The sequence below is a fragment of the Aplysia californica genome, unplaced genomic scaffold (genome assembly GCF_000002075.1).
Source record: "Aplysia californica isolate F4 #8 unplaced genomic scaffold, AplCal3.0 scaffold00126, whole genome shotgun sequence".
Classification (NCBI taxonomy): domain Eukaryota; kingdom Metazoa; phylum Mollusca; class Gastropoda; order Aplysiida; family Aplysiidae; genus Aplysia; species Aplysia californica.
The window spans coordinates 34,250-47,220 of record NW_004797396.1 but is presented as its reverse complement, the minus strand read 5'-3'; the positions used below and the strand labels follow the sequence as shown (position 1 = coordinate 47,220).

The following is a 12,971-nucleotide window of genomic DNA, read 5'->3' as shown; positions in this document are numbered from 1 at the left end:
AATAATAAATTGTAAAGCACACAGACAAAACTTTCACATAGGAATATGTGTTATATAAAAGCAGTTTATTATTATATCACAACTTTAAAAAATCATATTTTGAACACTGTTGCACTCTGGCAACCACAAGCATGGTGCAATGCCTTCTGTGTCGCGTTTACAGACTGCAAAAGATGCAAAATGTATCACCTTTATACATATCATCATTTTTCACGTTACATTTTCTGACAGCTTTCCTAATCCACCTTACCTGCCAAGCTTGCTGTAAGGCAATCTAGATGTGAACACAAAATCAGGAGTGCGTGTACGTTCAGCTTCAACTGTGTCCTTCACTTCTGTATTGACGGTTTTATTCCCACTGTGGCTAGAGCCCTGTGGTAAGCTATGGCCGGCATGGTCCTTCACATAGCCTGTTTTAGCCATCTTTTCCTGTATTGAAATATAAGAAATAGAAGTCTGAGACACTGTACTCAACCTCAATGTGATAAGTAATTTGCAAATCAAGCTTTTTTTTCCGTTTGTGCATACTATCTTTTCAAGACGGTAGCAGGCCCAGTCTCATCTTTTAACATTTCTGACTGAACCAGACAATGTGAGTTCCAAAAAAATGTCTTCAACTTCAATCAATTTTTAAAGAAAGATGGACAGGTACAAATGTACGAATGAAAGGAAACCACAAGGCAAAAGTGTTTTATGATAAAAGTTTTGAACATTAACTAAACCCTGTAGCAGCTGGAATACAAGACCCTTTTTTATTGATTATTTCACTGAGAAAAATAAATACTTTTTCACTCCATACATAGTACAAAGTTAACTGACATCAGCGACAAAAAAGGACAATGTCGCTATCAAATATGTAAAAAAACAAGCAATGTTTAAAGGAACACTATATAAAAAAATGATTCTTACTCTCAAGGCATCACTGGGTTGTAAAGTAATTCCTCTCCCGTGTCTCTTCACCACAACCTCATCCATTAGATTCATAAGATCAGGATGAGGCTTCATGTAAAATCCATTTTTTGAAGCAGTTGAGCGTTGTCTTTGTAAAAGGCTAGAGTCGCTTGTCTCATTGCAGCGGAGGAAGAGAGGGTTATGATCAAGATTGCATTGTCTGAAAAGAGAGTAGGCAGGAAGAAAAGTCAGCAGTAGAACATTGGGCTGTCTCTTTAAAGAGACTGAGTACAGAGAAAAACATCTAAATGATAACTGCCATCTAGAGCAAAGAAAAAGCAAGAAAAAAGGACAGAAACACAAGAGGAAAAGAAGGGAAGCAGGCTCCACTTATAGTAGTGCCCTCTAAGCTCCCGTCCACTGTGATGATATTAATGTTTATGATATCATAGCTTTCCATGTGTTTGTAAATAATTGAGATCTTGACTTAACACTGTGGGAAAAGAGAGTTGGTAAAAGTAAGAGTCTCCAGACCTATAAAAATGTCTGGTTAATGGTTAATTAATAAAATTAGAATACGCACCTGCAAACAAACATACACACAACAAATATTTAGCTTATACCCCAAAAAAGCATATGGGTTGATCCCAGCTGCATTATTCCTCAGTGCCTGAATGAGAAAAAAACATTTTTTTTTCATTACACTTTAAATTCCTTTAAAGAGTCTTTCTTTTTCTTCTTCATTCTTGACGACAGACGGTTAATGAATAGATGTGCACAAAATGTGCGGTTCACATGGGCTGCCATACACTTTTTTTCTCCAATGTTGTAGCACATTGACATGTCTGTGCTTTTTAGTTTAACACTTTCCACCCATCAGTGTGCAGGGCGCACAACCTTTGCCCCCACGGACCAGCAAGCAGATGGTGTATGTCAGTTCTGTATCTCGGCAAAAACACCCCAGTCATTCTGAAATTTTCCGTACATTGAGAAAATTGAATGTGATGATTGCATTTCACCAAAAAAAAGAATTAGAATTAGAACTAAAAACATTAGATCTAGCACAGTCATAACCTGAATTCTCATCATGGCGTCAGTGTAAAGTAGCATCATGCTAGGTCTACTCGACATTTTCCCAAAACATTTACTCCAATAGTTGTAAACAAACTGATTTGCCCCCAAAGGCTGCACAAACCATTCAGAATGGAAATTATAACTTAAACACTACAACGATTTTGTTGCTATATCACACCGTCACTGATCGGCCTCTTGTGCGGGAAAGAGATGGTTGTTTACCATCGTCGATCAGCGTCCCATGGGGGCAAAGTGTTATACAGCAGGATCTTTATTGGATTAATTTGCAAATCGAATTCCACCTTGAACAGGATACTGATAACATAACACAATACGATTAACAATTTTTTTTAAAAAGGTGGCTACAAATTCACTAAGATGGGTTGGTCTAAAGTGCGAATTATAAAATTGAAATGCAAATTTAGGAAAGAGCAGTTCAGGTATTTGTATTAAATACAAACATAAACTCTTTAAATCTCTGAGGGGGGGTAAACCTACTATGCCTGGGCCCATTTGGTACAAAATCTAAAATTGACATATATACGTCACTAAATTGGCCATTAAATCAAAACTAGTAAACCTATTTTGATAGTTCTTCCTCTAATGAATTAACTCCTGATAAAAGAGACCTGTTTTCAGCAACAGCCGAAAAGTAATTTGACGTCACAGTCGAGGTAAAAAAACTGTGCCCAAGCCCCTGCCAGCAGCTCACTGGATGGCACAGCAGTTCTGACCGTGAGCTGCAGGTAGCGGCTTGCCGGAGATAAGGAGTTAATCAACTGACTAAAATTTCACATTGTCCTTGTTCACTCACTGAGTTCCATGCTCCAGACCCCACGCGATGTACTTCCATATACGCTGTGTCCACACAGTCATGTCTTCGATTCCCCCGAGGAAATAGTTGTACAGATTGTCTACCAAGAAGGGACTGTTCTTGGCAGTTATAGGAAAGTACTGAAACAAAGAACAGAAAACACTAAAGAACATAGTTTTTGAGTTTAGTAGTAGTTTAGTATGGGGTTTTACGGCGCCCGCAACTGCATAAGGTCATATGAGTGCGAGTTTTTGAGTTTGAGTAAAGAGAAGCACATTGACATATCAATGGTCTTTTACAGCAGGGAAAAGGCAGACAAGCAGAAATAATAGAGGGGAAGGAGAAGAAGCACCCGTTAAAAGTATATATGAGTGGGTAAGAATTGAAACAATGACAAAAAACACAGAAGAGCATATGAGTGTGAAATTACTGAGAACAGAAAAGAACATATCATGATAGTGTAAGTATTGAAATAAGAAGAGCAAAGAATGAGTTCTTTTTGTTTGTTTAAAAAAAAAGTGTTTTACAGCGCTCGCAACTGCATAAGGTCAAATGAGCGCGCGGAACACATTCAGTTGGTAGGAAATTTATAATTTTGCCCAGGTGGCGGCCGAAGCCTACTCTTATCGATTTTAGACCACCAAGGGATCTTTAACGTGCGCAACTTGCCCACGGGACCTCCGAGATTTTTCGCTTTTGTCCGTGAAGGATAAGTGTAGATCTTTCCTTCCAGAAGATCAGAGGTGGGGCTGAAAGAAAGCAGTAAGAAGGAGCCAAGGAGTAGCAGTAGAAAGGCTGTATAAAGAGTCAGGTGCCCAGAAGAGGGGGCAAAGGAGGTAAGGGGGTGGGGGCAGAAAGTGGAGACCAAAGCAGACGACACATTGCTAGAAAGCAGGAAAGGAGGTGAAAGGAGACAATTTTAGAGAAGAAAATTTTTTTGTCGCTACCCAGATTCGAACCCGGGACCTTTGAATGAGAGGTGAACACTTTAACCTTCAGGCTATGAGAGCCCCCATACAATGAGTGTAAAAGCACTGAAAGAAAAATAGCAAAAAAAACAAACCACATGTGAGTAAAAGCACAGAGATAAGAGCAGAACACATTAAACATCACACAAGTGGAAAAGAGCTAAAATTGTTTGTAAACTTTCAACAATTTTATTTTGAGTAAAAAGTACATTGACAAAATGATGGTCATTTAGCACAGGGAAAAAGTAAGACGTACAAATAGAGACAAAGGAGGGGAAGAAAAGAGGTATGACCCGCTGGCAGTAGCCTCTAAACATTCGCTGTCCCAGCACAGTTATGACTACATTATGCAATAGTTTGATTGAGACAACAGTAGCAGTGAAGTAGGAGAGACAGTGCCAACCACAAGCCAATTGCTTAAAAGGAGCAAGACCAGAAAAAAAAAAATCTATGAAGAGAAGCCAAAAAAGTATTACCCATCCAAGCCAACTACAAGCAGTAGAAAGTGGGGGGGGGGGGGGGGGGGGGGTCAGTTACGTTATAAGTACAAACACACAGGGATGTCAATTTGTATCGATGTCTATTTAGATTTTTACCTTTCTAACAACCAGTCTTTCTGCGACTCTGAAAAAGAAGAGAAAAGTAAAATCACAAAGAGATCTGAGCTAAATAGGGACATATTTTGAATTCTTTATGTAGTTGCCTTTGCTAGCAACAACATAAAACTTAGAAACAGTGGGAAAAAAAAGAAGCTAAAAAGTAATAGGATTTTTTTTTCATAAGAAGAGGAAAAGGAGACCTATCCCTCTAAAAGAAAACTCATTCAGACACAGAATCATTCAAATTTAATTTATTTACTGTCTATGATAAGTAAAAAATGTCAAGCTTCAAGTTGCACCTACTCTCTTATGGAGTAAAAAAAAAGTCAGCATTAGCCTTGACTTTTTATTTTTAAAAGGAAACTACAGCCCCCGTTACCCTTCTATTTCACAAACACAGATAGACACATACACAAATAGTTTATCAAACTAAATTTTCCTACTATATATTCAAATCCATGAAATACATTTGTATTCCTAAAATTGGCGCAGTTATGATAGAACATTGAAGTCTTGATTCTCAGTAAGAATAGATGAAGTTCCAAAGTAATCATCTTCTACAATCCGAATACTTTCAACATACTTTGCAAGATACGATATCTTTGAGCAGGTCTCCAGTACGTCAGAGTCTATGACCAGTTTCCCATAATATGCTTCATAGATGTTGATCAAGTCATTTGATGGTATATACCTGTAGAGGAAGAAAGAAGGATATTTCTAACAGGAAAATAACTGTCTGGACAATTATGTATTAATACAAGTAAGCAGCATTTTAAAAATGTCTACAAAAGTCAAAACAAATTTTCCCTTAAATAGATTTATAGTATTCATAAAAAGCATTTTTACAGTGCATATCCCCACTCAACAGCAAACTGTATGTCACCATTATAGTCTATAGATGCTTGTGGCGTCTATGGTCTAGAGGGTTAGGCTGTGAGGCTCAATCTATATTATCACACCAGAAAATTGAAGGGCAATTAGAAACGTTTTTCACTTCCCGAGAAGCATACAGTGCAAGCAGCTGATTGAGTGCTAAAACACTAACAAAACAAACAAAAATCTTTTACTGTCTATAACAGCTTGCACTAAAAAAAATAATTCCATCTTTTAAGGCAAGAAACATCCCTTGTTCCCTCAAATAAAAGCATTAGTCAGAAGTTATAGACCTAGGCTTCTGAGCTGTAACAAAGAAAGATATAGAAGGTCATTTTTACCATCATCCATCAAAATGCTTCCATCTTAACCATCTTGTATAAGTATACTTACGATCTTAGAGCATGCATCAGAATAACATTGAGTGTGTATCTAGCTTAAGATTGTTATTGTTTATATTGCTGCTCATTTATATTATGCATGTGATTGTAAGCCTATGTGTGTGTGCATGTGTGCGTGCGTGCGTGTGTGTGTGTGTGTGTGTGTGTGTGTGTGTGTGTACATGTGGTGAAACACCAAACCAATGTGCCAGGATCTGGACAATAAAGATGTATCTTATCTTATCTTTAACCAGGCACGCAATCCCGCCTGGGTGAAGTGAGGAAAATTCATGTAAATTGTCTTTTCCAAGGACACAACTTCTGGCCCTTGACCCGGTTTGAACCCTTGACCTTTCGGTTGCTAGCCCTACAGCCTAACCATTTAGACCATTGATGTCACAAGCATACTTAAACTGTAATGGTGACGTAAGTTTCGGAAAAAAACAAAATGACTGATGCATAAACACAAAGAACTATGATAAAAATAGGACTTAACATGTTAGTTGACGTCGAAAAAAAGAGATGCTCCACAATAATGTGATCAGAAGTGTTGTGAAACACTAGAAGAAAGAAAAAATAATTGTCTGCATTTTTGAAGAATAAAGAAAAAAATCATAGTCTAAATCACAACTGTGTCCAAACATATGAAGTGATATAATATTGTAAACACAAACAACACGCCAACATTCAGCTCTTGCCCCTTCCCTTTCCATTAAAAAAAAGCATAAAAATTGCAACAATCTTCGAACAGACAAATAGAAAGACTTTCTTTCTTCCATTAAAGCAGATAACACACTGTGATAATGCACATATTTTTGTTGTTATCCTCTTACATTGTACCTGGTTCCTTGAAAATTTTTCATCATAAAGGAAACCTGTCTCACGAGACAAGACAAAAAAGTTTTACCCACAGTGCTTTCATACTATTTATAGTGCAGGCTGAATCCTCATTTTTTATTGAAAACCTGTAAATCAACATTGGCAACATTGTCAGGACAAAAATGAATTGACCTGTTTGTTCCAGTTACATGCTTAGTACATTACAGCATTGATACACAGTGGAATCCAATTAAACTGGGATTTTTGGGACTGCCAGATTTTCTTCAGTTTAGCTGAGTTTTTGGTTTAGAGAAGTTGCTCAAATAGAAAGAAAAAAATGGGGATTTCATTTTCTTTCGATTCACATCTGTTTTTTGATTAACCATGTTCAATTTAAGCAGACTCCACCATACATATCCGACACAAAAATCAGGTGTATAGTTTGACTCACCATTCTCCTACGATGTCACTATAACTCAGGTCCAGTTGATACAAGTTCAAAACTTCACCTCCTGAAAGCGGGGATAAAATCAAGTACAAAAGACATCAAGTCTAAGTAAATACCATAGACTTCAAAGCATTTGCAGACTAGCTCAAACAGGAATGACTGTTTAAGTCTCAGTGGCTAGCAAAAAGGATCATAATGCAATCCACTTGTCACAGAGTAAAAACAATAACTCACATCAAAAGTAGAAGCTTTCAAGCCCACAACTAAGGACAAAATTCAATTTGTAAAAAGAACATTCCCTTACCCCAAAAAAAATTTTTTTTAAAAAATTAAAAAAATAATCTAAAAAATCCACAACGCTATAGCAAAACTAATTAAAGATTTTAAGGCAAAAGTGAGTCCCAGTCTAGAAAATAGCTCATTTACTTTAACACTGAAAGACCATTATCGCTTCCATAACATGATGTGATAGAATCACTGTTTCAGTGCCACTAAAGTAGAAATGATAAATAAGTTTCATGCTCAGAACAAACATAACATTACTCAAAGGAATCCAAATAAAAACACACCAAGGTCTCCATCATGGTGCGCTGTGCCATAGACGCCATGATAATTCGTCTGAAATTTAAAAAATAAATAAACAGAATTACTGACACATATACGGATTTGTTTGCTTGCGAAAGGAAAAGCATGTCACGGTCATTTACTGCATGGCAAAAGCAAGAATGACAAATAGAAAAACAGAGGGTAGGTAAGAAACTACAACCTGCCAGTGGCACCTTCTACCTGCCCATAAATTTTTAATTGCCCCAAAACAGCAGATCTGCAGCAGAGAAGTGATGGCTTTTCCCCATCAAGGAAAAAAGCAATGTTGTTACAGTTAGGAGCACTCTTCATTAACATTCTAGGCCAATAGTCAAAACCTGATATAACCAGATGGACAACAGTTTTCTTTCTTTTTTTTTTTTTTTTTTAAATTTCTGGTTGCAGACAAACTTTTGTAAACCAAATCCAACCAAGCCCACATCTTCTGCTAGCAAAGTCAAAGAGCATAACCATTTCACCATATCAGAGGCAGGAAAACTAAGGAAAGTTGTAAGTATAAAGCAATCCAAAATAAGGACTCACAAAACTCATGGTAGACAGAAAGCCTTGTGGGATTCCTAACGAGTGCCACGAGACATCTGCCACCTGATGGGAGACTACTCCCATTAAGAAGGCTACCAGTTTCTGGGTGCTCTGTGGAATCAGCGTAAAATAAAGTGCCAACGGAGTAAAAAAAATCTGTTAGAAAATTTGGGATACCATACGGTCAATTCTTGCAAATACACACACTCCCACAACTGGGTTATCTAATCTTATGGAGATGAATTTTAATGATAAATTCAAGGATTCGTTAAAGATGAATTTCAGATTAAAAACATTCATCTATCTGCATTGTTGTGTTAATACCGGCAGTGAAAACCATGAACAGCACATTTTAATTGCTGCAATTTACAGATGTTCACAGTTATATTGTTCATTTTGGGTGTAAAAACAGTTTTCTGAGAGAGTGAAGGCATGCCCATTTGATGAACCTCCTTGAGATATTTCTGTTTTTTTGTACCTTGTACCAGAAGAGTGACTACTAATTAGAAGAAAAGCACTGTCCAAATTCTGATAAATTGTTACTACATGTATAATTGTCACAAGTCATAACACAATTGCCTCAGTCACTTTTCGTTGTTTTGAGAAAACTTAAAAAAAAAAAAAAAAGCTTACCTACATCAACCTCATGACTCAAAGTGAAAATGCCTCAATTATTACATTATTAGAACAGGAAACAAAACTTTATATTGATCATACGAAACAAGTAAAAGGCATTTTACCATATCAATAACCAGAACCCCCTCCCCCCCCTACAAAAAAAAAACAAAAAAAATTACCTATACAATTGTGCAATGACTGTGGTGTTATGTTATGTTCATCATTTCACATTCACAACTTCAGATAAATGATGAAAGGAAATTTACCTCATCCCATGGCTGTGGGTAACGATTTCTTATGTAGTTGATGGTGACATTGCTGAAAGGTGTCCAGTGTGTATCCTCCGATACATCGTGGTACTTCCCTTGAGATCATAGAAAGTCAAATAAAATCAAATTACAAGTCAGACCACAGAAAAGTTGAAGAAAACGAAAAATGAAAGTCTATCCCGTCAAAGTATTTGCCTAGAGACCACAGAAAGGCAAAGAAAATTGCATAATTGATGATCTAATAGATCATGATATTTCCCCGAAGACCAAAGAAAGACAAAGACAATCAAATCAATGTTGATTTGAATATAGTCCACTGTTTCTTGCAAGTAGGAACTCTGGGTTGAGAGCCATTTAATACTTTCATCACTTTCAAAATGAACAAGCTTTAATGTAAAACATGCTTAAAATTGCTCAAATTTTTTTTTAAAGTTATGGAATTAACATAATTCAAACAATATATAAAAAGCCTTTGATCTAATAAAACTGAACTCTCTTTTGAAAAAAATATTGCAACTCATCCAAAAGCAAGGATTCTAGCAAACACAGATGCACCAGCATTCATGAACACTCATAAACATACATTTTATCATAAAAAGATTTTAAAACACAATTTAGCTACCACTGTAACAAAATACTACTTAACGAATTTCCTTAATTGCAAGTCAAGACTTCAAACTAAAGACACTGGTGATACTGAGTGGTCATATTTGTGTGAGGTTATCAAAATACTCCAGAGAACAAACCAGTATAATCATATGTGCAGTTAGTAGTACAGTGTACATGAAGTATACTTACCCTGAAAACAAACATCAGGATAAAATGTGTCAGGGAAAGCATTGCCAGCTTCCAAAGCATCTTGGTGTTTACTGATGATCTGTATGAAGTATGAGCATGCAAAATGAAATTTATAGTATATACGTTGTTAGACGAAGTAAAACAATAAATTTTGTAATTTTGTGGCAATTTGGGGGGGGGGGGAAGGGAGGAAGGAGGAAGTTGCAGGTATATATTTTAAAAAATAACAGACATCTCCATTCTTTTAACCCATTCGTAACATATGGTTTTTCCAACTTTTACTGCACCCAATTTTCCGTTCAAAGCTGTTTTAGTGTAATTATAAAATCCTATACGGTGTACATAGTAAGGTCCACGCAATTGTCGCAATCAGCTGATTTTATGACATACCTCGTAAATGAGGACAGTATCTTGGCACACAATGTTGGATGTACGATGTACGGGAGCTGTCATGAAGGGGTTAAGAGTACTATAGCAGAGATGATCTTCAAAAAAATTTTTGACTGTCACTTTAAAAAAATGCAGTCCAAACTGAATTTTTTTCAGGCATTTTACCCCCATAAAGACACAAAAATCAGGTTTTCTGATTATTATCGTTACCGTATTCAGGCTTTTTTCAAACAAGCCTTTCATTTGACCTAACTAACACAATGAGACTATATGCAACTTTCTACAAGACCAGACAAAATGTGATTCTGGTAATAGTAAAAGGTCTTAGCTCAGTTCTCTTCAAACGAAAGATTCTGAATGCCAGTGTATGTTAATCATTGTCTTTGTTTCACAAATATCGTAATTAATCAGAAAAGCATAGTTGATTTAACTAACCTTGCCATAGCTCTCATTTCCGAGTTCATCTCTGAAGTTGAACAAGGCTCTGTAACCTGTGAAGAAAAAAAAGAGTATATTTTCAATCGTTTATATGAAGAACATACAATGCAGGCCTACTTATACTTAAGGCACTTAAAGTCAGTGATCTGAAATAATTTGTCATGACAGTATCTATTTTAAAAGTATTCAAAATGTCAACAAGTGACTGCAATTAACTTTGGATTTAAAGACAAGAGCCTTCCAAATTGATTGTGAACTAAATTATGTGACGGAAAGTCTTGTTTCATCTTCCGACAATGGACAAAACTGCACTGAAACTGGAATTCTAAGCATGACTGTAAACCCGCAAAGACAAAGTCTTCAGGAGGGAAAGAGAATATAAAGCAAATATATAATAAAAAAAGTAAAACCAATCAAAAAAGATTACCGAGAACAGTACAAAATCTCCATCTAACTTTGTAGAAGGCATGAGAAAGACAGTTAACTTGAACAGCTTCTTCATCCCTGACCCTGACTCACGGAGATCTCACATTATAGATGACTGCTTTGTTGAGTGCTGAGTGCTCTTTGTGGTTTATATATATATATGTCACATGTGGTCAACCTTTCTACACGACTGTGAATGCTGGACAATTACTAAAGACAGTGAAAACAAAAAAGAATACAGCAATGGTGTTTCTCAGGAGACAGTTGAACATTCTATGGGAAGGAAAAACAATCAAATGAGATAGTGCTGAAAAAAATCAACATGGGCTGCTCACAAATAACAGCAATTAGGAAGAGACAAATTGCAGTTTCAAGGACACTTGAACCGACATAAAGGCCTTGAAAGTTTTACTGTCATTGGAAAAACAGAATTATAAACAAGGCAGGGGTAAGCATAAAGCAACCAACAAGAAAACCATAACAGATGGGGATGGGGAATAGACCAGGCTAATAGAAAGCTTTTCAAGAGCATCCAAGCCGATCAGTGAAGGGTGAACCACGATTGTCCACGTCTGTTTAAGATCATACTCTTTATTTATGGCGATGAAGGTCAAAATTAAGTGACAGGGGTTAATAATAATAATGTACTCTATATGATCACCTGTAGGGCAAAAGAAATAGTTCAAAATAAAAAGGTGGATTTGAAGGAAGGGAGAGAGAGAGAGAGAGGAGAGAGAGAGAGAGAGGGAGAGAGAGAGAGAGAGAGAGAGAGAGAGAGAGAGAAGGAGAAAGGGGGGGGGGGGGGGGGGGGGGGGAGAGGAGGAGCGAGGAAAAGTGTTCACTATTGGTTAAAATATAGTTCATGTCACAGTTTATGAGAGTGAGACTATCAAAGTCAAGTTTAATTATCAACCATAAATCATCGTTGGTTTACAGTGGATGACCATTATCACAGATTCAATCAAAAACATCAATCATTTTTCCCTAAACCTGCCATTCAAAGCACCAATTTGCTGTACTTTAAACATTTGAGATGGGTTAAAGTATTATCTTTTACCAAACAAAAGACTTTAAAGAGGCCCAACTGAATATGACTGTTGCTGATAATAGTTAACTATCTGAGCATGAAAATCACTTATGGTTGGAGTGTGATCACATGACGTTTGTTTTACATCCACTCTGAGATAAACAAGCAGGGAACTTCTCTAGTCAGTATTCCCACACTTGGCTAAAATAGCACTTATTTGTCCTTTACAACTTTAGCCAACTGAAATTAGTCAAAAGCTTACAAGTTCAAAGCCAAGGCATAAAAAATTCAACCATGCTTTTGATAAGCTTCGAGAAGAAGAGAATAAACTGCTAGGTTTCAGACTTAGTGGTTTTTTTCCTTCTCTTTTTTACCTACAAATCCAAGGTGTTTTTAAAGCTTTAAAGAGCTAAAGATAGGGTAGAAGTGACAGTAGTGAGCTCAGATCATTAGAAGTTGACAGGCTGGTGTATGAGATTCCCCTTTCACATACAGTCGAACCTGCCTAAGACGGGATTGCAAGGGAGCCAGAAAAAAAATTTGGTCTCATACATTTTACGTCTTAGGGGAATTTATGGGTAGAGAGAGGGAGGCTCCAGAGGCCCAGCCAGTGGGATCATGGTTTGCTTATCGAGTTGGAAAGCAGTGGTCAAAACCTCACACCTCTCAAGTAGCATCTCTAATAATAGCATCATGCGTTAGTCCCATTTATCCATTACCACCAATGCTTGCATCTCATAGGACCACTGTTTGACCTGTTAAAAACAGAAATGACAAAACATCTCCTTTGCTTCCATCCTTAGCCCCTACCTACCATCAGTGTAAGCACAATCAACCAATGCCACCCCTCCATTGCATACAACAATACGAGGAACTTTTTTATCAGCTGGCCGTCCAATCAGGGCAGCAGACATTAGTTAAATTTATTTCACACCTATGGCTACTCAGGAAAGTTTCCCGGCTGGAGCGCCACTTGAGCACTTTCACAGGCATTGGTGAGATTTCACATCC

General features: G+C 37.0%; 1 protein-coding gene across 1 annotated transcript in view; it reads right to left on the bottom strand.

The window, feature by feature from the left end:
• LOC101861655 (phosphatidylinositol-glycan-specific phospholipase D) overlaps positions 1-12,971 on the bottom strand; it is a 30,947-nt gene that overhangs the window by 14,855 nt on the left and 3,121 nt on the right. Inside the window, exons 2-12 of the mRNA XM_005096311.3 lie at positions 10,505-10,560; positions 9,680-9,758; positions 8,879-8,976; positions 7,995-8,105; positions 7,436-7,484; positions 6,870-6,930; positions 4,930-5,037; positions 4,344-4,371; positions 2,780-2,919; positions 910-1,111; positions 251-429 (exon numbers count right to left, since the gene is read on the bottom strand). Coding sequence (XP_005096368.1) covers positions 251-429; positions 910-1,111; positions 2,780-2,919; positions 4,344-4,371; positions 4,930-5,037; positions 6,870-6,930; positions 7,436-7,484; positions 7,995-8,105; positions 8,879-8,976; positions 9,680-9,758; positions 10,505-10,560 — 1,111 coding nt within the window. The remainder of the gene's footprint in view (positions 1-250; positions 430-909; positions 1,112-2,779; positions 2,920-4,343; positions 4,372-4,929; positions 5,038-6,869; positions 6,931-7,435; positions 7,485-7,994; positions 8,106-8,878; positions 8,977-9,679; positions 9,759-10,504; positions 10,561-12,971) is intronic.